This window comes from Myotis nattereri, assembly GCF_964212035.1.
Source record: "Myotis nattereri genome assembly, chromosome: 5".
Classification (NCBI taxonomy): Eukaryota; Metazoa; Chordata; class Mammalia; order Chiroptera; family Vespertilionidae; genus Myotis; species Myotis nattereri.
The window spans coordinates 31,985,803-32,012,748 of NC_138080.1; the positions used below are offsets into that span (position 1 = coordinate 31,985,803).

Consider the following 26,946-nt stretch of genomic DNA (forward strand, 5'->3'; position numbering starts at 1 on the left):
CAGGCCGACGCTCTATCCACAGAGCCAAACCGGTTTCGGCAAGAGACTTGTTTCTTAATTAGCTTCACATTAATATCCCAAAAGGCAGCTTCAGGTGGCAACTTTTGGTCCCCTTCAGTCCCAACCCCGGTTTTTGAATCCACAGATAGAAAGGGCCACAGGTGGAGCCAAACGGTCTAGGAAGGAGCCCTGGTCAGCCTGGCTGGATGGTGAGAGCGTGAGGGTCCCGGGTTCGAGTCCCTTAAGGGCAGGGCGGGGGGGTGGGGGCTGAAGGTTTAGGATCGGTGGCACAGGGTCTGCACACCTCACCCCCACCCGCCTGGGTCAAGGGCCAACCGCATGGGGGGAAAATATCTGTGTGGAGGGCTGGGCACTCCCGCGGTTTCAGGCCTCAGTGGGGGGTCTTGGCAGGCCAAGGATGGAGAAGGGGTACGGGCAAGGGGAGACCATCATGTTCTGAGTCGTTTACCTCCGTTTAACATCATCATAGGGAGAGGCAGGGGCCCTTTGGATCGACTGCACAGAGCGCCGGCCTCCCCGGCTCCGCGCAGGAGCCCTCCTTCCCAGGTACCGGACTAAGCAAGCAGGTGATTTGCAACAGGCGCGGCCCCCTTTTGTGGGTGTGCGCGGATGGGGGGGAGTCTGAACTTGAATGTTTCAGCAGAGGATCTTCAGGTATAAGAAGGCGCTGCAAGGTTCTGGAAAGTTCCCTCAGTCCGCTGAGGCTACGGGCGCCCCGAGGCGGGTTTACAAACTGCCTTGGGCCAAAGCCCCTCACAAACGGAGGCGGAGAAGTGGCCGGGAAAGATGGAGGCCGCCCGCCAGTCAGCCTCGTGCGCTCCTGCCCACCCGCGCCCGTCACTCACTCTGCGCCCGTCAGTCCCGCGCCCACCTGTCAGTCAAGCCAGCCTGGCGCGGGGCCTGGCGGAAGGGGCGGGGCGAAGACGCGGCCGCACACGATTCATTGGTCCGCTGGCGGGGAAACTCAGCGGCGCCGCGAAGCCGGCCCCGCCCCCGGCCCGGGGGAACGGCGGCGGCGGCGGCGGCACGGTCTGCGGAGGTGGTGAGCGCAGGCGTGGGCCGCGGCCGCGGCGGCGGCTGGGGCGGCGCGGGTGCGACCGCCGTTGGGCCGCCGCGGCCTTCTAGCTCTCCACGCCGGGCTGGGAGACGCCGCGCTCGCGAGGCCAGGGGTCCGGTGAGCCCCGGGCGGGCTGTACCTTTCGGGTCGGCAGGGACCGGGGATTGAGGCGGCCGTGCATGGTGGGGGAGGAGCGAACCCCGAAAGAGGCTTCTCGGGGCGTTGACCCCGCGCTGCCGCGGGAATCCCCTCCCCCTGCTGCGTGAGCCTCTGTTCCCTACTACCCTCTGCAGCCCGAGCTCCCCTGCTGCCCGAACCCCTCTGCTGCGTGAGCCCCTCTCTGCTGATCCACACCCCCACTCTGCTGCCTGCAACCCTTCCGTTGCTGCCCCCAAGCCCCTTCCTCTGTCGCCTGTACCCCTCCTCTGCTGCTCGAACCCCCTCCTTTACTGCCTGAATTCCTTCTGATCAAACCGCTTTCCTGCTGCCTTAAGCTCCGTCTCTGCCTGAACCCCCACCCTTGCTGACTGGCCGCCCGTCGCTGCTGTGGTGAACCTCCCTTTGCACAGACGATGCCCCCTCTTCCCCTTTCCGTTTGTGCTGACAGCCCAACCAGCGTTCCCATTGATGGAAGGAGCGTCTGCAGCTGTCCCATCCTTCAGGGACATGGCGGCTGAAAGAGCAGGCCTTTCCCTCCGATTTTATTTTATTTATTTTTTGCTCTGCGGTCAACTGTTAGCGCCCCAAATGGGGGAGGGTTATGGATTTTGTTTGTTTAAAATGCTTCCCCTGCTGAAGTCCCGAGGCAGCCTTCAACATAGAGATGTTTTTCTTTAGGAGCCTCTAAAAAACAGTCTAGACACAGCCTTTGGGGAGGGAATTTGGCTATTTTATTTGTGAAAACAAACAACAGGTGCCTTCCTGGGTGCCAGGGCCAGTCATCTCTTTTCGGTATCAAGTATCTCTGTGCAGGGTTACACGTGAGGATAAGCCCCTATAAAGTGGGCCTTAAGGGTTGTGTCTGTGTAAAAACCACCAGCAAGCCACGTTAGAAACGACCCTGAAAATTCTGTTGCAGGGCCCTTTGCACCAGACCTTCAAGCACGTTGTGTCAAATCTTTACCACTTGCCACATGAGTCCCAAATCATGACGGACGCCAAGTATGTCCTCTGCAGATGGAAAGAGCGATTATGGCCTGCAAAGGTGACAGCATTATTTTCTAATTTCAGGAATAGAAATGACTTTTGGGTGACAAGCAAAATATTTATCAAGAGAGATTTTGGAGTTGCTTCAGTGGAGTAATTGAGCCTGAACAGTTGGCTGCTGTTTCTGTTGGCACCAGATCTCATTCCCCATTTAATGGGGTTTTGGTGGAGTGCTTACAAGGTTAAACTGCTGGAAATGTGTGGTGTTTTGTTTTGTTTTTCACACTGAAAAAAAATTAACAGCTCTAAAAGGCATGTATGGCAGTAACTCAAGGAGATTTCTGGCAGGGAGTCCTGTGGTAGTAAATGATGGGAGGATCTGGGGAGACCTTCCAGCCCAGCCGTAGGAAGAGAGGCAAACCTGAAGGTAGAAACCCATCCTTGTCAGGGTCTGCCACGGACCTCTAGTGCCTGTTTTCCCACCTGCAAAATAAGGAAGATTAGACAGATTATCTTTGAAGTTCTATGCTTTTATACTTTAAGAATTAATTATCTGCTACAACATAAACTGATGAACAAAAATCGGTCCAGAGACAAAGAAACACTGAACAGACCGTCTAACCTCAGAGAGAAGGCAGGGGAGGGGGCAAGGGGTAAGAGATCAGCCAAAGGACTTGTATGCGTGCATATTAGCATAACTAGTGGAAACGGACACTGGGGCGGTGGGGGTCAATTGGAAAAAGGACACATATGTAATACTTTAATCAATAAAAAAAAATCCATAATAGAAACAAAAAAATGGATATGTAACACTATGTTAGAAGTCCATACATGTTATGGAAAAAGAAAAATAGAACAAGTAAGGGGATTGTGGTGATTGTTTTAGTAAATGGGAGAGTGGGGAAAGGGGTTATCAAGGAGAGATTCGAACAAAAACTTAAAAGAAGTGGAGTTAGCCAAGCCAATAAGTGGGAAAGAGGTTTCCAGCAGAAGCAGCAGCTATTAAGATCCTAGTGCAGGAATGGTCCTATTATGTTAATAAAACAGGAAGGAAATCAGTATGGTTGGGGTTGTGTGAGCAAAAGGAAAAGTATACTAAAGAGTTAAACGTGCAAAAAAAAAATTATCTGCTACATTTGTACCTGTTGTCACTGCTTCTTACTATGTGTCAATTGTTTGTTGTGTCTTAATAACAAGGATTTTTTTTTTTTTTTAAACATAGGTTTTGGCCAGAACTGAGATGTCAACAACTAAGAAAAAAAAGAGATTTTTTCTAAATGTTCAAATACTCTCCTTAGACAAAAAGTTAAGTGTTACAGTTTTTTTAAGACTTTTATTTCCTTACCTGGCCCAGTGCACGAACTCATGCACCTTGAAAGAAACTGTGGGCTGTGAGGCTGCAGTGGGCACAGGGGTGTCCCCACCTGGCCCCTCCTGCTGCGGTCCCTGGTCCCCTGTCTGCTGGCAGCTCTGCTCCCACTGCAGCCACTCCCATGCGCTGACAGCACCAACCACACTTGCACCCACTGACAGCACAGAGTGATTGGGGCTGGTGCCGTCAGTGGTGCAAGCGGTGGCTGCTTCCCCGATCGCACCTCAGGAGTAGGGGGAGGTAGAGAAGCCCTCAGGGGTGATGGGACCAGCAGCCACAGCTTGCACTCGCTGATGGCACCGAGTGATCAGGACCGGCGCCAGGCACCAGCAGTGGATGCGAGTGGCGGCGCCGAGAGTGGGTGCGAGTGGGGCTGGCACCGGGAGCAGGTATGAGTGCTGGGAGCAGGTGAGAGTGCCACGGCATGCGGGAGCAAAGAATTTTCAGTAACCACCAGAGGCTTGGCCCAATGACAGCGACTGGTGCCCTGCCTTGGTCTGGCGCCCCCACTACCTGCTCCACCATCCCAGCGTAGCCAACACCCGCCATGTTCCACACATGCCCCCTGGTGGTCGGCGCACCTCATAGCGACTGGTTGTTTGGTGTTTTGGTTCCGCTGTTTGGTCTATTTGCATATTAGCCTTTTATTATATAGGATAGGATGGGATTTCTGATTACCATGCCCCCCAAAAAGTGAAGTGCATGCCTAAAGGCTTATTATATTAACTCTTCAGTTATTGTAACTGATTAGTGCTCATCATAATCTTAAGAAGAAAGTAGCTGATTTTAATTTTACGTCAGTTTGGAAATTGAAGATCTACACGAGGCATGTGATCTCCAGGGAGACCAGTACAAAAATTGAATAAATATAAAATTACACTAGGGTAAACTCTCATCATTGGTGTTCAAATAGGGGTATTTCCTGCCCACTGATTTATTTGTGTCTTCTCCTCCCCCCCGCATTTGTGTAATAGACCCATCAGTTCTGAAATATTTGATTTTGAGTCAGTCCCTCTAATAAACTTTTATATATATATATATATATATATATATATATATATATTGATTTTTTACAGATAGGAAGGGAGAGAGAGAGTCAGAAACATCGGTGAGAGAGAAACATTGATCACCTGCCTCCTGCACATCTCCCACTGGGGATGTGCCCACAACCAAGGTACATGCCCTTGACCGGAATCGAACCTGGGGCTCTTCAGTCCGCAGGCCGACGCTCTAAGCACTGAGCCAAACCGGCTTCGGCTCTAATAAACTATTATTTAGAACTCAAGGCACACCCATGATTCTGGCAGCACATTACTGTTCTCTTGATTACCTGGAATGGAAGGACATAAGATTATCTAGAAAGAAGATAAAAATACTCAGATCGAGTAGGACTGGCATCGTGTGTCTGGTGGAAGAATTCCCACTTCTAAATAGAGAATTAAAATAAAACCAAGGCGGCTCCCTTTGCAGCTCCCCACCCCTCTTTCTTCAGAGCCTCTAAGCTTGTTTAGTCCCCAGCTCACACTTTCCCTGCAGCTGGGGAGGTAATTGAATACTGGAATTTGAAAGGAAAGCACATCCTTTTAAACTAAAACACACCTGCCGAGCTGTAAACATCTATTAGTGACATTATCTGTACTCTGAAAATCTAACTAAAGGAGTTGTTTGTGCAGTTGAAAGTAGGATGTGCTTTATTAAAGTCACAATTTGAATTCATTTTTACCCTTAAATCCAGCCAACCTTTTCTGTCTTTTTAAAAGGGGAAACAACCCCACATAAAATATTCACTAGGGTCCTTGCTGACTCAAACCTCAGGCACATGGATTCCTAGTTGGCTGTAGCTTGGTTTAAGTGTAAAGTTGAGAAGGAAGAAAACAAGCCTAATTCTTTTGTAATCTGAAGAAAACATGTTTGAAAGTATCTCCATGGCCTTGGTGGGTAGCAGGGAGTGTATAACAGTCATTTCTTTCCCTGCAGGGTGAGAGTGAAAAGCACAGAAGCCAAGATTCTGAGGAAGTCCCACATCGAGAACATCGCTGCCTTATTGGGTAAGGAACTGTGAGGCCTTAACAAAGGACACGTAGACACTCACCAGTTAGTCTTGTCATCCAGAATTCCTTACCATGGTGTTTATAAAATAGGGTCTGTGTTCCTGTGCCTTTGGAAAAGCAGCTGTTTATTTTTCAAAGCAGGTTTCACCCTTGCACACCCTGGGCCTGTCAACCATCACCTCTCAGTTGCCACCATCTGTTTGCTCAGGTTGTGTTGGAGGCCAGTTGTTGGTGGGTGCTTTTATATGAAACACAGGAAGTCCTGTGTTGATGGAGGTTATACCCGCTGAGCTGGGAGATTGCATTTGTCACTAGTTCCCATGAATAGCATCAGGTCTGTGTGTTGGAATGAATAAATGACGCTGTTTTAGCAGAGAGGCCAGGCTAAACTCAATGCCCAGAGTGCTCTTTCCTGCCTTTGAGATACCCTTGCAGAAAAGTATGGAAAATTGACCTGCCAACAAGGAGTCCTTTCAGTCGGCTATTTCCCACCCTACCCTCCACCCCAGAATGCATTCCTCCCAAGTTCTCTTTTTAATATATTTTTGTTGATTACAGAGAGGAAGGGAGAGAGCGAGATAGAAACATCAGTGATGGGAGAGAATCGTTGATCGGCTGCCTCCTGCATGCCCCCCCACTGGTAATCGTGCCTGTGCTCTGACCAGGAATAGAACCGTTCATAGGTCGATGCTCAACCCCTGAGCCACACTGGCTGGGCCCTCCCAATTTTTTATTTCCTTGGAGTGGGTTCTCCTTGACCTTGATTGAATTGGAAGTTGTCAGACTACAAGAGGATTTGTGAAACATTTGAATATGTTTTGCTGGCAAGATTATTTTGTAATCTGGAGGAATTTATTTTTGTCACTCAATCAAGTTAGGGTTATTCAATTTGTTCTTTTAAAAAACTGAGCCCTGCAGCCCTGAATGCAGACCACAGCCAGTTATGGTTTTGCAGCTCTGTCCCTCTTCGGGGAAGACAGAGAGGAGAAGTGTCAGTTCTCCCTTGCGGTGGAAAACTAGCTATAGAATGAGACCGAGCCTGTAAAGTGATGCTCTGATGGCAGTGCCCGGGCACCTGGACGTCACCAGACTTTGTTTATTTCCCATCCTTCAGCCTCACAGAACAAGGCTTCTGCCAAACCTGTGGAGGAGTTGACCTACAGACGGTCACTTAGAGTGGCTCTGGATCTTTTGAATGAGAAAACCCATTCTCATCAAGAAAACTCTTCAAGGGAAGAAAGAACTGCTGTGTCTGCAGGAGAGAAGCACATGGAACTGGCATCCTCACTCTGTGATCCCAACCCTTCTTCTCTTCTCCATGAGGGGGTGTTGGGCAGCTCCGGATCTGAGAGGAGGCTACGCGGACACCAGAAGCTGTCGGGCTCGTCCGCTAGTGAAAATGAGATCAAGTGCCAAATGGACAACAAGAAGGGGGTTGGGGGAAGTGAAAGCGCACTTATCCGGGTGGTCTCAGCTGGAGGTGGCTCTCGGGACCGGAGTAGGTCAAGAATACACCTCAAAAATGGGACGACCCTGAGTGAAAGGGGAAGGAATTTGGCACAGGAGCCCAGCAGGTGTCAGAATGGCTCTTCACTTTCAGTGGGAGAGCAGGAAAGAGAGAGTGAGGAAAAGACGGACAGCCCTGCAGTCCTGAGCTCACCTGCAGCTACGGAGCAGGGTCTGTGTGCCAAAGGTCGCCACTCAGTTTCGCCATCAGGCAGCCCCACTGTGCACCCAGCCTGCCCGGATGCTCACGGCCCACCCGGTAAGCAGCTGTGCTCTGGTGGGAGCCAGAGGTCAGGGCTAAGGGGATGCATGACTCTGGGAAGCACCAGTAGACTTGGCTCTGCCATCCTCCTCACTCAGATAACACAGGTCTTCCTGTCCTGGAGGAAGGTAGGTCTGTTCCAGCGCTGGGACAGGGTGGGGCTCTGATCTTCCCTCAGCCAGAGCCAGAGCCAGGCCCCATGTATTTTTAACCAGATCTTAATGAGATCAGTACTAGAATAGACCCAGAACAAAGATTTCCCAGTTCCTTTTTTGTCTGACTCTTGAACTGGGCTTTAATGACTCCACTTGTCCCCATATTTGTGTTGTTGGAGGAGTTGGAGTGGGCCTGGGGCAGTGTGCCTGCAGACCTGTCGTGGGCGGCACTGTATTTGTGAGAATGCTCCCTTCCAGGATTGACTCCTTTTTTCTTAAACGGTTGCAGAAGTGAGAACACAGGAATCTCTAAGTCAGTGGTTCTCAACTTCCCTAATGCCGTGACCCTTTAATACAGTTCCTCGTGTTGTGGTGACCCCCAACCATAAAATTATTTTCGTTACTGTTATGAATCATAATGTAAATATCTGATATGCAGGATGTATTTTCATTGTTACAAATTGAACATAATTAAAGCATAGTGATTAATCACAAAAACAATATGTAATTATATATGTGTTTTCCGATGGTCTTAGGCAACCCCTGTGAAAGGGTTGTTCGACCCCCAAAGGGGTCGCGACCCACAGGTTGAGAACCGCTGCTCTAAGTGATGAACTCACTATAGAGGTTCCTGACTTCCCGTGTAGACACATTTCTATGCAGCTGCAGTCAGGCTCTATGATTTTTTCCATTTTCACATCATAACATCCCACTTATTTTTGAAACGCTAATTGAGAACTCTTCATTTCTGCTTGCTGGGGTGTCTCAAGTTCTCACTACCCACCTACTGCCCAGGGTTCTGCCCCGAGTCTAAACTTCCTTCATGAGGCCCATACCCTGGCATATCTGCAGGCTGCAGGGAACTGTTTGCAACTTCCCTGTGTTGTGACTACGGCCCTGCCTTGTCTCCCAGTTGTGTCACTGTCCCTGCATATCCACTGAGTGCTTCGCACCTGAAAGGGATCCAGTCAATCTCTTGTGACTTCCATTGTTTTTTTTGCCTTCCAACCTTGGCATCCCCTCTCTGTCTCAGCCTCTGTCTCATGTATTTGTCTTTTAAATGCCCTCTAATGGACATGTGCCCCACTCGAATCGGGCACTGTGGAAGTCTGTGTAACATGGATCTGTTTTCACTTATGGTCACAGATCACAAAGTGTTTCTTGGGGGATGAGTCATTCACCATGAAAGCCTAATCTGACATTTTTGGCAGACCATCAGTCTTCTGAAGAGTCAGTGGAGTTTGATCCTGTTAATTCCATCCTGGAGGAGGATGAGGAGGAGGAGGAGGAGCCCCCAAGAATCCTTTTATATCACGGTAAGGCTTGAGAATGACCCAGGGGTGGGGGAACACTCTCGGATGTGTCAATCCTCTGGAAGGAAATATGAGTTCCTGGACCACTGACACCTTTGCCTGAAGGTCTACTGCTCTTTCATTTTTCTCCTACTGAGCCAACACCTTGGAAAGTGCCTAATTTTTGGTTTCCTGCCTTAAGCTTAACCACACAAAGGAAGGAGGGACTCTGTCAGCACGGGGCTTTCTTTCCTTGTCCCTCGTGGGAACAGGACAATCAAGTAAACAGGTGGGCTCCCCAGCCACCGTCCGAGTGTGGCCTGGCCCCCCTTATAGGCCTTTGGAGATGGCGCCTGTGTGTGTCGTTTAGAGGCAGGAGTTTTCTCCCTCCCACACATGTTGCCTGCTCTCAGCAGACCACCCTGGACAGATAAGAGCTGGGGACCCAGAATGTACACCAACACCACCAGGTCCTTTAGTTTTCTAAAATAATTGATTGAGAACCAGTTCCCTTGTTAGACTTGCCCATTACCCTCTCAGGTTAACAGAATCTAGTGTTTTTGTCTTTTTTTTTTTTTTTTTAACCTTTTGATTTTGAAAGAATTGTAGATTCACAGGATGTTGCAGAACTAGCACAGGAAAGGAGGGAGACCTGTCCCCTAGCCTTCCAATGGCAGCAGCTTGCAGGACAAGGAAGCCACGTGGGCACAGCCCCAGGGTGTCCCGTGCCTCCCATGCCGCCTACATACCCTTGTCACGCAGTCTTTTCCCAGAAGTCACCAAGTGCTTTTCTCTCACTGTCACTGTACTTATAGGTTTGCACTTTCCTTATTTGTACTTGATAATTCAGACTTTTTTATTAATCCTCCTCTGAGGATATTTTTTCCATTGATTTCTAGAGATAGTGGAAGGGAGAGAGAGAGAAACATCAATTGGTTGCCTCCTGCACATGCCTCAACTGGGGTTAAGGAACCTGCAACCAAGGTATGCGCCTTTGACCAGAAATCGAACTGCGACCCTTCAGTCTGTAGGCCAACGCTCTAACCACTGAGCACTGGCCAGGGCATAATTCGGACATTTTTTACATTTCCACATGGTGCTCTGACTATTCTCAGTGGAAACTAGTTACTGTTTACTAGGAGTGATGGGTGATCACATACTGAGCCTTCGCTACCGTCAGTGTTAGATTGTCCCACAGCTCTGGGGCCACAGTGTCTGTGGCACATGCTTCTGGGAAATAACTCCGTAGCATCAGCTCCTGGAGCAGGGCTTCCTGGGCCACAGAAGGGACACTGCCTTCTTCCAGAGGAGCACATCCATCCCCACAGCCACCAGCAGGGGGTCAGGTTGCCGTGGCCCCCAAACTTGGGTATTTGCTTTTTCTCCTGGTTTCTGCTTCCATTTGGTGTGGGTATTCCCTGTCACCATGATCGTCTGTCTGGATGTTTACTGTTGGTCTCTTAGTTGGCCGTCTGCACCTGGACCCACTGTCCTCTGAGAAAGGGAGGCTTCTCGGGGGAAAACAGCCCTTCACAGACCTGTGGAAGGTGGTTTCCAAGATTGCCTCTGTCCTCCCTCGGCCTTGCTTCTCACTCTGTAAACTTTTAACTGTTAGATAGTTGGACAGCACGCCTTCCCTTCTCCCACAGTAGTGTCAGACAAAGGATCTTGGCTCTTTGTCAAATACCAGCCTTTCTTCTCCAAGGTTTTGTTACCTGATTTTGTTTTTTTCTTTTTAAAACTGTTACCCGATTTTTTAAACATTTAAATTATTTACTCATTTGGGAGTTTTTGGTGGAAAATAGTTTAATTTTGTTCAGAAATAACTATAGTTCTCTGATGGTTATTTAAATAATTCTCTTTCTTTTCCCTTAAAGTCTCCAGTTCCTCAGACAGATGAGCTTCTCAGAAACTGAGTTCTCATGTTAGGTCTTCATTGTGTGCTATTGGCTCCTTTCTGTTTTCTATCAACACTTTTAAAAAAAGTTTATTTTGGAGTAATTTGAGATTTATAGAGACGTTAACATGGTACAGAGTCCCTGCTACCAGCTTCCCCTGTTTCACAAACACTGTGTGACTATGGCATGTTGTCACCATTTGGAAACTAACATGGTGCCTCACTCTTAACTGCTCGGTGTGCTTGACCAAAATCAAACCCGTGACCCTTCAGTTCTCAGGCTGACAGTCTATCCACTGAGCCAAACCAGCTAGGGCAGTCCTTGAGATCTTTTAAGTGAACTGTGATAACATCATATTTAAACATTATCACAGTAACTGTTTTCTCAAGCTGGTGCATTTGCTGCTTGCCGTGGATCTGACTCATCTGTTCTGTCTTTTTGTTTATCTTTTTAATTCTAGAACCAAGTTCGTTTGAAGTAGGAATGCTGGTCTGGCTTAAATACCAAAAGTACCCCTTCTGGCCCGCAGTGGTAAGAACTCTATCTCCTAAGTGCAGTTACTTGGCCCCCTCAATGTTGAACCTGGCAAATGTTTTCACATTATTTCTAGGAGAAGTGTTGGGCGTAGAGGCAGGATTTCTGAAGACACGTGTACCTGAACAAAGGGAGTGTAGTCATGATGTCACCACTGATAACGTTTACCGGGCGGATTTTCACCATCAGGCTCAGAAAACCTGCTTGAAAAAAATATCCACCATTTGCTCATTTTAAGTGTGCATTTCAGAGTTTCTCCTCTGTAGGAGCTTTTTAATCTTTTAGATTTGGGGGTAAGAAGCTATTGTGCATATGAAAAAAGGCATTTGAGGTCCTGGCCAAATAGCTCATTTGGTTAGAGCATCAACCTGATAATGCCAAGGTTGCAGGTTCAATCCCCGATCAGGGCACATGTAAGTCTCAGCCAATAATGCATAAATAGTGGAACAACAAATCAATGTTTTGTGGGGGTTTTTCCTCTCTCTTTTCCTCCTTCCTCTCTCTGTCTAAAATAAATCAAATCAGAAAATAATAAATAAATAAAAACAGGCATTTGAGATCCTGCCCAGTGCCCCACTGTGGTGAATAAGCTCAAATGTAGCCAAGTTTGAGGATTTTCTTTTAAGCTGGATGTTGCAAACAATCAGTTTATTGTTTAGGCAAAGGCATTGTCTTGGCTACTCTTTATCCTTCTTCAGCTGAGACAGGATCTGCATAATTCTAGCCAGAGTTCTTTAATTTTTAGTGAGAGACAGTGGCCTTTAAGTTGGAAAGGTATTAGTCGTAGTCAGGAGCAGCTGTGTTGTCTGGCTGAGTCTGACCTGCAGTCAGCTGGGCCTCCTTGCACAGGGCAGCAGCATGGCTTCAGGAAGGGCAGACCCTGCAGTGTTTGTGGATAGAATTTGTAGCTAGAACACACATCTGGTGAGTGGCGTTTCAGAAAGCCCCTGGCACAATTGTGGTAGCCTTTATCGGGGCCCCTCCTCCCTCCAGTACCCCCTTCCCAAGAGATGGCACAGCCTGCTTACAGTAGGCACCCTTTTCTCTGCCCTCTCAGCCCTTTCCTCATTTCCACCAGTTCCCTGGGGGCCCTGCTGGTTAACGGGTCACCACCATGACATTCTTGGGGCATGGGTGTCCACACCCACCCTTGTCAGTGAACCCTGTGTGCAGCCTGTGAGGCAATACAGAAAGGGGCTCCTTGGCTTTTTGTCCAAGGACATGGGTTTGAGTCAGGTCCTGCCTCTATCTCGTGCCCTTGGCTGGTCCTGAACTAGCCCTGCTTGGCCACAGGTCAGTCAGCCATGGCAGTTACATAGAGGTGACTGCTAACAGCATAAGTAGTTGCTTTTATTTAAAATTTTAAGAAAACCCTGCCTGATTCTGCTCAGTTGTCAAACCCCTTAGAGCAGCGGTTCTCAACCTGTGGGTCACGACCCTTTTGGTGGTCAAACGACCCTTTCACAGGGGTCGCCTAAGACCATCCTGCATATCAGATATTTACATTATGATTCATAAGAGTAGCAACATTACAGTTATGAAGTAGCAACGAAGACAATTTTATGGTTGGGTCACAACATGAGGAACTGTATTTAAAGGGCCAGAAGGTTGAGAACCACTGCCTTAGAACCATGCATGCAGCAAAACTTGGACAGTTCGTAAGCATGTTACCATGTGGACTTCACTTCAGTCCCCCAGCCAGCGGCATTCCCTGTCACAGGTGTCAGTTGGTCACCTCTTGCTTGGTGAGATGGTGTCAAAAAAGGATTTAAAACCCATGGCTTTTCCTGGGTTCTTGATGCTTTGTTTTCTTGGCTTTGCCCATAGGTCAAGAACGTGAAGCGGAGAGAAAAGAAAGCGAGTGTGCTTTTCATTGAAGGACACATGGACCCGAAAGGGCGAGGGTGAGCCATCATCCCTGGCTCTTTACGGACGCTTCCCGGAATAGGAGCTGGGGAGCAGGCATCCGGGGCCTACCATGTCACACAGCTCAGTTTTCCAACCTTTATTTGCGGGCTTTGAAAGGCCACCCAGCTAGACATGCACCAGACCCCCATTTCCCAGAAACTAGCAAAGGTGGCTCCCTCCATGCAGGTTGTGAACAGGGACCCTGCCTCAGTCTGAGTTTTGTCATGTGGATAGTTGTCGGTCTTTCTCAACTCGCCCTTCGTCCTGAGATGAGAATACACACAATGTGTCACTCTGCTCCCCGCGAGCTCAGCAGGCACCACGCCACTCTGCACCGAGGCTACTGTAGAGCTGGTCCTGTCTGATCCTCTGGCACTTCGGTGCTGCCACCTCTCCTTTGGTCACCAGCAGTGTAGAGATTGGGCCCTGGCATCTCTGTCCCCTTAGGGACCCATGCCCTTCACTCCAGGGCATGGCTCCAAGGGGCTTTCTTGGGCACCTGGGCACAGCAGTTGCCTTGGGTGACCTGGTCTGGCAGAGGCCTCTCCTAACTGTCAGAGGAAGACAATGTCTGTTCACATGGTGCCTTATGTCTCTGTTACCTTGCCTCTGCTTTCTGCAGCATCACAGTGCCTCTCAAGAGGCTGAAGCACTTCGACTGTAAAGAGAAGCAGGCGCTTCTGGTAGGTTGCTTGTTATCTGTGCTTCACTAAATAGCTCCCTTATTCCTGTGTCCTGTGTGTAGCCTTTGAAACCACTATCATAGGGTACTACTAGCACCTGCCCTGCCTGCTTTGGCCACTACCCTCGGGTTCCTGCAGGGCCCTCAACTACCCAGGAGCTGGCCACCTGTCTGTCTTGTGGTTCAGGGGTGGAAACAGGATGTGGCAGGGGAACTGTTTGTCCTGGGCTAGGGGCTAAGGTGGCAGAGAGGCTGGACATGAGGCCTGTTCCCTCTGGCTCCTTCTGAGGCCGCCCCTTGCGATGAGGCACAGGGCCTCTTGGAGTAAGGGCCCTGCCCACCCGGTGCTTGAGCACAGCATGAGTTGGGGTCAGGACACTCCCCAGGCTACCTGCTCTGCTTCCAGTGGCCAAGTCCCCACAATTCTGTGATCAGCTTTGTTATACGTGAATCCATGAGCCATGAGGTGTTGCTCCTTCAAAACCCTGTCCAGTTTTGAAACACTGCTCTTTGTTATTCCAGCTTTCAAAAACACAAACCAAAACTGGGCAGGGAGGTGAGGCTTCTGCCTGTATCCCACTCGGGGTTCCCATGGCAGTTGCCACGGTTTCCTGGGTTTCCAGGTTGGGAAGCAGTCTGTGTCTGAGCTGTATCCTCAAGAGTGCTGGGATCTGGGAATCCCGCTGCCCACTCCTGTGTTGTTTCCTGAGGCATCAGGCCTCAGGCTGCAGGGACAGGTGGGTGTTTGGAAGATTGGCACCCATACCAGACTCTTCCCTTCCTTTTCCCCCCTGATTTGCCCATCTCCACAATGTGAGCCTTGCTCCATCTGTTTTGTCTGCTACATCTAACCCACAACCAGCACTGGGTGCTCGATCCCCATCAGAGTGCGTGTCGGTGGGGCCTGGGTTCTAGTCTTTTTTTTTTTTTTTATTAAATCTTTATTGTTCAGATTATTACAGTTGTTCCTCTTTTTTCCCCCATAACTCCCCTCCACCCGGTTCCCACCCCACCCTCTGCCCTTACCCCTCCCACTGTCCTCATCCATAGGTGTACGATTTTTGTCCAGTCTCTTCCTGCACCCCCACACCTCTTTCCCCCCAAGAATTGTCAGTCCACTCGCTTTCCATGCCCCTGATTCTATTATACTCACCAGTTTATTCTGTTCATCAGATTATTTATTCACTTGACTTTTAGATTCACTTGTTGATAGATGTGTATTTGTTGTTCATAATTTGTATCTTTACCTTTTTCTTCTTCTTCCTCTTCTTAAGGGATACCTTTCAGCATTTCATATAATACTGGTTTGGTGGTGATGAACTCCTTTAGCTTTTTCTTATCTGTGAAGCTCTTTATCTGACCTTCAATTCTGAATGATAGCTTTGCTGGGTAAAGTAATCTTGGTTGTAGGTTCTTGCTATTCATCACTTTGAATATTTCTTGCCAATCCCTTCTGGCCTGCATAGTTTCTGTTGAGAAATCAGCTGACAGTCGTATGGGTACTCCCTTGTAGGTAACTGACTGCTTTTCTCTTGCTGCTTTTAAGATTCTCTCTTTGTCTTTTGCTCTTGGTATTTTAATGATGATGCGTCTTGGTGTGGTCCTCTTTGGATTCCTTTTGTTTGGGGTTCTCTGTGCTTCCTGGACTTGTAAGTCTATTTCTTTCACCAGGTAGGGGAAGTTTTCTGTCATTATTTCTTCAAATAGGTTTTCAATATCTTGCTCTCTCTCTTCTTCTGCCACCCCCATAATTCGGATATTGGTATGTTTGAAGTTGTCCCAGAGGCTCCTTACACTCTCTTCATATTTTTGGATTCTTTTTTCATTTTGTTTTTCCGGTTGGGTGTTTTTTGCTTCTTCGTATTTCAAATCTTTGACTTGATTCTTGCGATCCTCTAGTCTGCTGTTGGGAGTCTGTATAATATTCTTTATTTCAGTCAGTGTATGCTTAATTTCTAGTTGGTCCTTTTTCATAACCTCGAGGGTCCCATTAGATTTCTTGAGGGTCTCACTAAATTTATCGGCAGTTTGACTAGACTTATTGAGGGTCTCACTAAATTTATCAGCGGTTTCTAGAAAATTCTTGAAAAACCTTAAAAGTGTGGTTTTGAACTCTATATCCAGTAGTTTGCTTTCCTCCATTTCTGTCATTTGTGACCTGTTTCTTTGTCTCCGCATTTTTTATGCTTCCCTGTGTTGATAGAGTGGCTTTGTGTGCTAGGTGTCCTATAGGGCCCAGTGGCTCAGCCTCCCCAATTACCTGAGGAGGACACTCTTGGTGCACCCCTTTGTGGGCTTTGTGCACAGTCTTGTTGTAGTTACGCCTTGATTGTTGTAGGTATCACTGGGAGGAATTGACCTCCAGGCCAATTGGCTGTGAGAATCAGCTGTGTCTGCAGTGGGAGAACTTCTGTGCTGGAGACACCCTTCTGGGGCAAGACTTGCTTCATTGGGGCTTTGGTGCTCACTGAGTCTGCCCCCTGAGTGTGTCCCTTATGGATCTGAGGAGTTGTAATCTGGATGGTCCCACTCTGACCACTGGGTACACTGGCTCTTGGATCTCTAAGGAGGTGCTAATTTAGCCTCTGCCTGAGGCTACCCAGCAGGAGCTATGGAGAGGTTCCCCTTTCTTGTTTGGGGTTTGGAGGTGCCCAGATGAGGCCCAGCTGTGAAGCAATGCAAGCTGCTGTGGGGCCTTGGGCCTTTTGGAAGTTCTGTGTCTCTCTGACCCAGCTGCAATTTGTTAGGTAATTTTCAGATTGCAAAGGGCCAGGCCTTTAATATGCAAAAACTTCTGCGCACAGCTTGGGTGGGGTAGGGTCTCAAGGGAGCAACAGGGTGGAGCAAGCAGCTATGGCTGCTCCTCAGTCCTACCCTAAGAGGCCCTGGGTCTCAGTGTCCCGGTAATCACTGCAAGCACCTCTGAGAGAAAGCCGCCCTCGCGTTCTGCCCGATGCCAGACAGTCCAGTTTCTCCCCGTATGAGTCTGGGTCCCCAGAGACTCAGAACTGGAGTTCAGAGCAGTCGGGAGCTTGAGACTCCCTCCTGATGGAAAAAGACAACTGCGTCCTCAGTTGCCAGCCCTTTCGACGTGCACCTCCGTACCTCTGCACTTTACTTCCGCACCTCCTCTGTCTCAGTGTGCTTTTCTCTTTCCTTCTGGTTGTAGAATTTCCACTCAGCCAGCCTTCCTGTGGTTCTGGATGATGTCCGTTTTGTCTTTTAGTTGTACTTTTGAAGTGGTTGTGCGAGGCAGCAATTTCTGGTGTTTACCTATGCCGCCATCTTGGTTTCTCTCTGGTTCTAGTCTTATAGGGTTCTGTGCTCCCTGAATGCCAATCTGTAAGTACAGGGAGCTACTCACCTAGCCTTCCAGGCCACTGACGCCTCTAAGTGCGATGTGTATTCTTAGGGTCCTGGTAGCTTTCCCATGGTGGGGAGGAGGAGGGGCTGCCATGGTGCCGAAAGCAGAGTAGGAATCTTGCTTTAGGATCTGTTACAAGATGATGATGTGTGGGCCTCTTGTGGTCTCGATTCCTGGAGGGCACCTGTGGCCAGCTTCCTGTTCCCCATATTCCCCTGTGAGATGAGTGTGTAGGGGAGCATGAAGTGGGTCCTCTGAGTAGCAGTGAGCAGCACATCCAAGGGGTGGATGTGTCGCCTGTTCTAAATGTTGATGGATTGGCTCTCACGGTCTCTGCTGGCCCTTGGGTGACTATCACTGCTTGGTGGCATCTGTAGGCTCCTGTGTGTCTCCTTCCCTGGTGCTACACTGTCTGCCACCCCAGGTGCCAGTTAGTTTGGCCTTCTCCCGCTAGAGCTGCTTGCTGTGCTTGCATCCCTTGCCTGCTTCATGTGGTGACCACAGGAGGGCCAAGGCAGCAGTAACGCAGGACGTGGGTTCGTCTTGAGTCTGTGGACATTTCCTGGGAACTCGTCCCAGCTCAGGGAGCCTTGCCGGTTATATTGTTCTTGGTTTGGTGGTGGCCAAATGTCACTACCTTTAGGCTTAGACTGCCCCTCTAAGTGCTGGGCACAAAGACGTCTCTTAAAAGGATTTATTTCTCACTTGAAGGTCCTCTCCCTATGATGGTCCTGGCAACTGCAATTTGGGGTGTTTATCCACCTTCTCTTTGAGTCTTCAGGCCTCTGGCCTAGAGACAGGCTCACAAGGCACTATGTTCTGAGCAGCCTGGCCCCAGAGCTGGGCCTTGCCAGGCATTCCCTGCCAGCCTTGGGAGCCTGCCCCAGGGCATCTGCTGGGTGCCCTTCCTAGATAAGGGGACTGAGCAGGCAAGAGGAGTCCCAGCAGACTCCTGTTGACACTTGCTGTCTCTCTTGTTGCAGAATGAGGCTAAGGAGGACTTCGACCAGGCTATTGGCTGGTGTGTCTCCCTGATCACTGATTACAGGGTCCGGCTCGGTAGGTGGGACCTCCACAGCTTGGACAGAGGGAGTGGGTGGGGGCAGCAGCATGGGGGCCTCCTCTGCAGACCCTCTGGTGGATAGGGCTGAGCGCAGCCCATTCCCCATGGTAGTCTGGCCTAGCCCTTGACAGTTGTGTCCCAGTACAGGTGTACAAACAGGTACCCAGGAAGAGGTGGTGATGTTGGACATGGACAAAAGAAGGAGCCTCCTTTGAACCAGAGCTGGTTTCTGTCCACCCCAAGTTGGGCCGTTGGGAATTGGGAATCTGAATCAGGCTTGTTAGCAGAAACTCCTGGCCTTTTCGTGGCCTCGGGCTCCATGCTGCACCAACCCTTCCACTAGAAGGGGTCTCATTGGGGCTGATGTGTTGTCGGAGCATCCAGACCCTGCAACCTGAAAGGGGTTTCTAGAGCCTACCTCATGTGCGCCTTCTCCCCTTCTCCCTCCTCTGCAGGCTGTGGTTCCTTCTCTGGCTCTTTCCTGGAATATTATGCAGCGAATATAAGTAAGTCCACCAGCTCCTCTTGAAAAGTGTGGCCTGCTTTTTAGTCTAAAAGTAACAGGTTCCCAAGCCTTCTCCTGGATTGTGGGATCGTTTAGCTAGCCTGGTATCCACAGGGCACCCCCAGGTCTCCTTTCCCTCCCTGCCATAGGGGCCTGGACAGCAGGTCCACTTCTAAAACTGCCCTGTCAGTGATAACGCCCAAACGTTAAAATATATGAACAGTGCTTTTTGTCTTCCTTCCTTGTCTCCCTGTTTTCATTTAGTGACAGTCGCACATACATACTTTCCTCCCATCCTTAAAGAGGGAGGTAGATGAATTAATGCTGCTTTTGGGGGCTGGAGGGGCTCTGCTCTTTCAAATTAAACTTGGCTAAAGGGCAGAGTTGAGGGAATGATGAGGGCTTCTGCCAGAGGAAGAACCCTTTAGGAATGTGGTTGCCCCAGTGTCCGCATGGCCTGGGGTCTGCCCCATACCCCCAGGACATAGTGAAGGGACCCCACCTGGCCGGCAGGCCCACAGACGCATGCCTTGCCTTCTCTTTAGGCTATCCTGTCCGCAAGTCCATCCAGCAGGATGTCTTGGGGACCCGATTCCCTCGGCTCTGCCATGAGGATCCTGAGATGCCTCTGGCTGGGAGTCCCTGGGGCAGGAGGCAGCCCTGCAGAAAAGTCTTGCCCGATCGATCACGAGCTGCCCGGGACCGGGCCAACCAAAAGCTGGTGGAGTACATCGTGAAGACGAAGGGCGCTGAGGACCACCTGCGGGCCATCTTGGAGAACAGGAAGCCATCCAGGTGGCTGCAGACGTTTCTGAACTCGGGGCAGTATGTGACGTGTGTAGAGACGTACCTGGAAGATGAGGACCAGCTGGACCTGGTGGTGAAATACTTGAAAGGGGTCTACCAGGAAACAGGCAGCAGGATGCTGACACAGATCAACGGTGACCAAATCCGCTTCATCCTGGACGTCCTTCTGCCTGAAGTGAGTGGCCAGCAAGACATCCTGTGCACGAGGGTGGTGGGGGCCTGTGGTGTGGGCCCAGCTATAGACCCAGCCCACTTTTGCCCAGGCATGGGCTGTACCAGGCATGGGGCATGGGGTGGTTTGATGCTAGAATGTCACCCTTCCAAAATCTGCCTGGAGGGGATTCATGGAGTCCCAGCCCTCCTGGCCATTCCGTGGGCAGTGGCACAGGGCTAGGGTGTTCTGATCTCATTGCCAGCCCTGGGGGAAGAAGATGCAGGCTTCATCTGCATGTACTGGTAGTGACTGTTCCAGAATTTACTCTGGAAACGGGAGTTTTAACTTCCCTCAGTACTGGGGCTGGGCTGGCTGGGCAAGGAGCAGACACAGCTCTAGGTTACTGTGAAATTCAGAATGGGCACTGCTGGGTGTGTGTGCACAGTGTGGACAAGATATTGACAAATGGAAATATGTTGAACTTTACAATTGTCGCAAGTCCCAAATATATATATATTTTAAAGAATATCGTAAACCCTTATGTGCTCATCACCTGGCTGGAATGGTGACCTCAGTCCATATGTGCCTCCAGTCCTTCCCCCAAATTAGTTTTTTTGGGCGGAGGGGAACCCCAAACATGTAAAAAAAAATTGGGAGATACACACACACACACACACACACACACACACACAAACAAATTGAGTTTAGAGAGAGAGGAAAGGGGAAAGAGAGAGAGAGAGAGAAACATCAACTTGTTGTTACAACTATTTATGCATTTATTAGTTGATTCTTGTATGTGCCTGACTGGGGATTGAACCTGCAACCTTAGCACATTGGGATGATGCTCTAACCAACTGAGCTACTTGGCCAGGGCCCAAATGTTTTTTATTAATAAATACTTCCTTGTGTATCTTTAAAATGGTATAATCCTGCTTCCTGGGAACATTTGGGGTTGTCACTCTAAGTGCTCCTGGCATCAAGAACGTGGGGCCAAGATACTGCTCAGCAACCCAAGAAAGCCCCACAAAGAATGACCTGGCCCTGATGTCTTTTGATATATCACAATGCTCTTATTTCACCTAAAAAAATTGACAACGATTCCTTGATATCAGGTATCTATTATGTATTCAAATCATCACTATTGTACCTTTTTATTTTTTAACAGTAAACTCAAAATTTTTCTAAAATGCACTTGTTGGTTTGGGTGCTGCCTTTTGTTATTATATGCTTTTAGTGACAGGAACTCTCGTCTTTAGAAGATAATGTTACTGATTTAATTCATAAACTTTATTACAGCAGAGATGTCACGGGTTCCATACATATCTTTTAGACCATAAATGGGGACGTGTCTGGAGGCCAGCATGTGGTAGAACTGGCCCCTTGCTAATTCTTCATAGCTTGGCGCCGAGAGTGGCCTGACCTGGTGTTGACCTGTTCCCCTCTTGCAGGCCATCATCTGCGCGATTTCTGCGGTGGACAAGGTAGATTACAAGATGGCTGAGGAGAAGTACATCAGAGGACCTTTGCTGAGCTACCGGTAGGCTGCTCAGAGCCTTGCCCCAACCATTCTACAACGTATCTTCCAAGGCTTGTATTTGCACACATGCTAGCAGCTGGGACCGAGGCCCCTCTTCTTGATCTGTTAGACTAGATACCCACTTTGGTAAATGAGTCACATAAACTTGAAAGTATACATTAGCACTTGGCAGTTGCAATGCCAGACGAACCCGGTGAAGCCAGCAGTGGACGTTCTTGTCCTCTGTCGAGTTTGGGCTGTGGGCCCTGGGCACTGTACTGGATACATACCGAGGACCCATGTAGCACCCTAGAGGGGCAGCCAGGGTGACCCCCGGACGTGTACTCGGCCTCTCTGCCTAATCTCTGGTTGCTGAGGGCTGATACTGTATTTTCAACTCTCCCCTGTGCTGCAATGGCATGGCTGTTTGAGAACAGAAGCACTCGTCCTGATGGGTATTCACCAGTCAGAGAAGGCTCTGATCAAGACGTTTCTCTCACATTGGTGTGGTGAGCTGCCCTTGGAATTCTGGCCCTGGAGCCCCTAATCCCTTCTGGGCTTGTTGCCAGGTCTTGCTGGAAACAGGCGTGGCTGCGTGCCAGTGACAAGCTGAAGACTCAACTAGAGTCACAGGCTAGCGGCTCCCTCCAGGGCTGACTGGGCACTGTCACAGGACACTCGGTGAAGACGCTCGGCATCCTTCCCAGGCAGGGCCCCGGCGTGTGCAGGGAGGGTAGGAGGGCTGCCTGCCGGCCTCAGGGGATGACAGGCCTCCTGTGCAGCTGCCCACAGAAGAGTCAATTGGCTCTGCGTGCAGCTCACTTAACAGGACAAGAAGGGCCTTCGGAAACAAATTCGGCATCTCGGTTCCTGGATCTCAGGCCTGGCACGATCCATATACAGTCAAGATAGTGTTCTTGGGGGAAGCTGGGCAGAGCAGCTATGTCTGGGAGCTCAAACTTCTGCTCCTGTGATCCTGTCTCCATCTCCACACTCTTCCCTCTGCTGGGTTGCCAGCATTTCTGCTCAGCCTCTGCCTGCCCTGAACATGTCAAATGCCCACTGGAAATGAGGTTCACCGGCTAACATAACTGAATTAGGGTGAAAACACCGGCCCCATTTTATTCCTCAGGGATGTGCTCTAAGGAACACAATTAGTGATTAGCCTCTGTTTCTGTTCTTTTGCCCCGATTTTTAGCCACATGGTCTGTCTGTCATGATATACATCTACGTCCCTCTTGTTTTATAAGTTAAGAGGTTGTGCACAAAACGGACTTCACTGAGCATCGCTAAGATGTGTGTGCTGTTTCTGTTGTGCTCATCTTCAGGCTGCCGTGTTTCTTGTTTTGAACTGACGTGTGCACATTTACCTCCAAGGTTCCTGTGTTTACCTGAGCCACCTCTGAATTAATGTGTTTATTTATATCCTGAATGCAGTGGCCAGCCAAGTGATTGTTGACACAGTTTTTCTTAACTGGGAGTCACTTAAAAAGGACAATTTGGACCAGCCGGGTGTGGCACAGCGGTTGAGCTTCAACCTAGGAACCAGGAGGTCACCGGTTCGATCCCCGGTCAGGGCATATGCCCAGGTTGCAGGCTTGATCCCCAGTGGGGGGCCTGCGGGAGGCAGCCGATCCATGGTTCTCTCTCATCATGGATATTTCTATCTCTCTCTCCCTCTTCCTTCCTTCCTCTCTGAAATCAGTAAAAATACATATTAAAAAAAAAGGACAATTTGATCCCTAAACGGTTTGGCTCAGTAGATAGAGTGTCAGCCTGCAGACCCAACGTCCCAGGTTCGATTCCGGTCAAGGGCAAATACCTTGGTTGCAGGGTCCTCCCCGGCTCAGGCCCTGGTAGGGGCTTGTGCAGGAGGCAACCAATCAATGTGTTTCTCTCTCATTGATAATTCTCTCCGTCTTTTTCTTCCACTCTCCCTAGGGATCAATGGAAAAATATCCTTGGGCCCTAACTGGTTTGGCTCAGTGGATAGAGCGTCGGCCTGCGGACTGAAGGGTCCCAAGTTCAAATCCAGTCAAGGGCATGTACCTTGGTTGTGGGCACATCCCCAGTAGGGGGTGTGCAGGAAGCAACTGACCGATGTTTCTCTCTCATCGATGTTTCTAACTCTCTAACCCTCTCCCTTCCTCTCTGTAAAAAAATCAATAAAATATATTTTTTAAAAAATTAAAAGAAAAGGAAAGAAAAATATCCTCGGGTGAGGATTAACACCCTCTCCGACCACTCAAAAAAGGACAATTTGATATTTCATACTTTTAAAAATTATTTTTTGCCCTGACTGGGTTGTTTAGTGGTTAGAGTGTTGGCCTTCAGACCCAAGGGTTGTGGGTTTGATTCCCTGTCAAAGGCACATACCATACCTCGGATGCAGGTTCCTCAGCCCCGGTAGGAGTGCCTGTGGCAGGCAACCAATGAATATGTCTCTCTCCCCACTCCTCTTCCACTCTCTAGAAATCAGTGGAAAAAATATCCTTGGGTGAGGATTAATTATTTTTTAAAATAGATTTTATTGATTTCAAGAGGAAAGGAGAGGGAGAGAGAGAGAGAAACATCATTGATGAGAAAGAATCATTGATTGGCTACCTCCTGCATGCCTCCCACTGGAGATTGAGCCTGCAACCTGGGCATGTGCCCTGACCAGGAATCAAACTTTGACCTCCTGATTCTTAGGTTGATGTTCAACCACTGAGCCATGCTGGTTGGGCAAGGATTAATTAATTTTTTTAAAAATTTTCTTTATATAGTTGTGGTAAAATATGCATAATACAACTTTACCATCTTAAATCATTTAAACCTTTTCTTTTACTATGATTTTAATGTGGAGAGGGGAAAGAGAGAGAAAACAATATCAGTTTATTTTTCCATTTATGTATGTATTCATTAGTTGACTCTTGTATATGGCCTGACTGAGGATAGAACCCACAACCTGGGGGTATCCGGACAAGGCTCTAACCAACTGCACTTTCTGGCCAGGGCCATCTTAACCATTTTTAAGTGGACAATTCAGCAGCATTGGACACATTCACATTGTCGTCCAAACCATCCCCATCATCCTCCAGGACTTTCCAAACTGAAACTGCCCCCATCATACATCAACTCCTCTGTTTCATGCTTTTTAAAACACAATTAATTACTAAAATGAAGCTGTCGTTTTTTATCTTCTGAAGGGAAAAAGAAATATTTGACAACCAGCTCCTAGAAGAAAGGAACCAGCGATGCTGATGGGGAGGCGCCACCGTGTGTAGTGAGAGTTGCCGGAGGTCCCTGGGCTGTGGCACACGGGCTCTGAAGATGGAACTGGAGAGATGTGAACATCAGATCTGTCTATGGGTTTTATTTTCCTGGCTTTTCAGGGAAGATACAGTTCCTGAAAGGTTTTTGAAAGGACAAAACTGACTCATTTTGCATTATTTCATTACTTGCGACTGTACAGAATAGTTTAATATAAGGTACACATTTGTCTTTTTATGTTAAAAAGCATTGTATCCGATATTAAACAGGAGTTGTTGTTTTTTAAAGAGTCTGATATGAATGTATAGCTCCAGAGATAATCATGTGTTTTTCCATTTCCCCCCTCCTGTGTGTGGTTTCTTCTTAAGATGGTTCCTGAGTTTGCTGTGCCTCCTTATACATTTTTTAGGAAAACAGTATTTGTAAAAGGCAGAAACGTGGTTTAGCATTTGCTATGTTGCTCATGCAGGACAAGAGACAGACATAAATCTTTCTGTAGCCTCTTTCTGCTCGGACTCAGGTCGGTGAGTCTCCGCTCCAGACGGATGTCGAGGCTGCCTGTCCCTGTGGATTTCCATGCATGTCCCAGCGCTGAGCATTGTCACAGCCCAGCCAGCCCTATTGTCTCAGTAACCTACGTGGGTAGCTGTGATGCTGCCGTGTTTTCACTGCTCCCACATGGGCAACTAAGGCCATTGTGTACATGCCCTGTACCCAGCTCTTGGTCTGGGAGCCTCAGAATTGGGCTTGTTCCTGTCCAAAGCATGGGCCCCTGGCTTGGAATTCTAGCTGTATACAAACCCATGCCCCATTTTTACTTGGCCAGGCCTTGAACACATACCAGTTAGAGCCCCACACCAATGAGTTATTTATTCTAAGCTGGTGCAACACTGTTACAGTAAACATTGGCGATGTTAACGTCAAGGTCCTGCCCCTTCATTATTACCCTGGCTTCATTGTCACCCATGATGACACGCCCTCTCTCCTGGTGTCCCCCTTACCCGATGGGGATTACTGCAGGGGACAGTCTGAAGGAGACTCCTGGCATGTGTGAGAGTGGGTGCCCTGGTGCCCTGAGATGTTGAACAGGAAGGAGCTACACAATCACTTCTGATTGGTTAACAGGATGTGCTGGGGAGATGGCACAATATGTTGGGGGCCTCAGAACCCTGCCAGCGATCTTTGTCTCAGTTTATTTTGCTCAAATCTAAGAGCAGGAAATTGTTACATGTGGCTCTAACAGACCTGCTGTCATCCCTCCTGAGTTGGCCAGAGGGGTGACAGTATAGGGCCAGGCTTGGGAGAGAGGGATTGGTAGCCCAAAGCTATGACCATAGTGGGTGGGGGTCTGCATCTCATGGGGAAGGCTCCTGATGCCTAGTAGCTTGGCCCTGCACAGGTCACTCTTTCTGGACCGAGTCCTCTACCCTCACACAGGAGGGCCCCAGCAGCACTGCCAAATGGGCCTGGCTCCCTTCCAAAAGTTTGATGGCATTGACAGTGAACAAATACACAGGCTGTACTTTTTGGATAACAAATGTCCATGAGGCCCCATGGAAACCCTGTGGTCCACATGGGCCTATTCCATTATTGTGAAGCATTTTTAAATGTCTCTTTCTTTGCCCATCTTCACTGTGTCTCAAGGCTGTGCTGTAGACTTGAACCGTTCAGACTGGAAGTAAATGCCATTTTGGAGCTCTGACTGCTTTCCTGGGCTCCGCGTGCGTCTCCCTCAGGTCGTTTTGGAGCTTGTGGGGTCCAGCCCCAGCCCCATCTGGGGAGGCTTCTAACCACATCCTGGCCCCATGTCCCAACAGGTGTTTTCAGCACTTGCTGTGTTTTTGTGGATTCTGGGTGTTTGTCCGGAGGCAAGGTTGCAGTGGTGGCTAGTGGGATGGGTGGAGGTCTGTTCTCCCTCTAAATGGGTGGTGGTAGTCGTTCAGGAAGTCACAACCCACTTACCTGCCAAGTGAGAAATTTCCTAGAAGGCCTGAGAGGTGGTCACGGCCCCTGGGGAAGCCAGTGCCACTCAGCTGCTTCTCAAGTATGAAGAAGGTGGACTTCACCCAGCACAAGGCGGGGCTGCAGCTGGGCACCCCACCCACCCACACCCCCCTGCACCCACCAGTCAATGGCGATGGCATCCCTCCAGTGTTCCGGCAGCTAAGCCTGTATATCTCTTACAGCAAGCTCTCCCCTCTGTACTGTTGACATGGGGCGGGGGTGGGGGAACGTTCTGGGCACTGGAGGAGGGTTTTTGTTTCTGTTTTTTTAAAAATATATTTTAGTTATTCTTTTTACAGAGAGGAAGGGGATAGAGAGTTAGGAACATTGATGAGAGAGAAACATCGATCAGCTGCCTCCTGCACACTCCCTGCTGGGGATGTGCCCGCAACCAAGG

At 49.1% G+C, this 26,946-nt stretch overlaps 1 protein-coding gene across 1 annotated transcript; it reads left to right on the forward strand.

Annotated features, from left to right (window-relative positions):
* The first annotated feature begins 1,027 nt into the window (after positions 1 to 1,027).
* Positions 1,028 to 26,247, forward strand: PWWP3A (PWWP domain containing 3A, DNA repair factor). The gene is made up of 14 exons (XM_081091003.1): positions 1,028 to 1,195; positions 2,157 to 2,282; positions 3,447 to 3,529; positions 5,574 to 5,644; positions 6,762 to 7,412; positions 8,782 to 8,886; positions 11,221 to 11,291; positions 13,122 to 13,198; positions 13,825 to 13,885; positions 18,232 to 18,307; positions 18,767 to 18,817; positions 19,362 to 19,798; positions 21,226 to 21,314; positions 24,482 to 26,247. Exons 2-14 carry the CDS (start codon positions 2,226 to 2,228, stop codon positions 24,534 to 24,536), a joined length of 1,884 nt encoding a protein of 627 aa, XP_080947129.1. The 5' UTR covers positions 1,028 to 1,195; positions 2,157 to 2,225; the 3' UTR covers positions 24,537 to 26,247.
* The last annotated feature ends 699 nt before the right edge of the window (positions 26,248 to 26,946 follow it).

Excerpts from the sequence above, each read along its gene's own strand:
- PWWP3A (XM_081091003.1), top strand. The coding sequence starts at position 2,226 with ATGACGGACGCCAAGTATGTCCTCTGCAGATGGAAAGAGCGATTATGG. Across the intron at positions 11,292-13,121 it reads ACCCCTTCTGGCCCGCAGTG|GTCAAGAACGTGAAGCGGAG; the intron begins GTAAGAACTCTA and ends CTTTGCCCATAG. Across the intron at positions 13,886-18,231 it reads AAGAGAAGCAGGCGCTTCTG|AATGAGGCTAAGGAGGACTT; the intron begins GTAGGTTGCTTG and ends CTCTTGTTGCAG.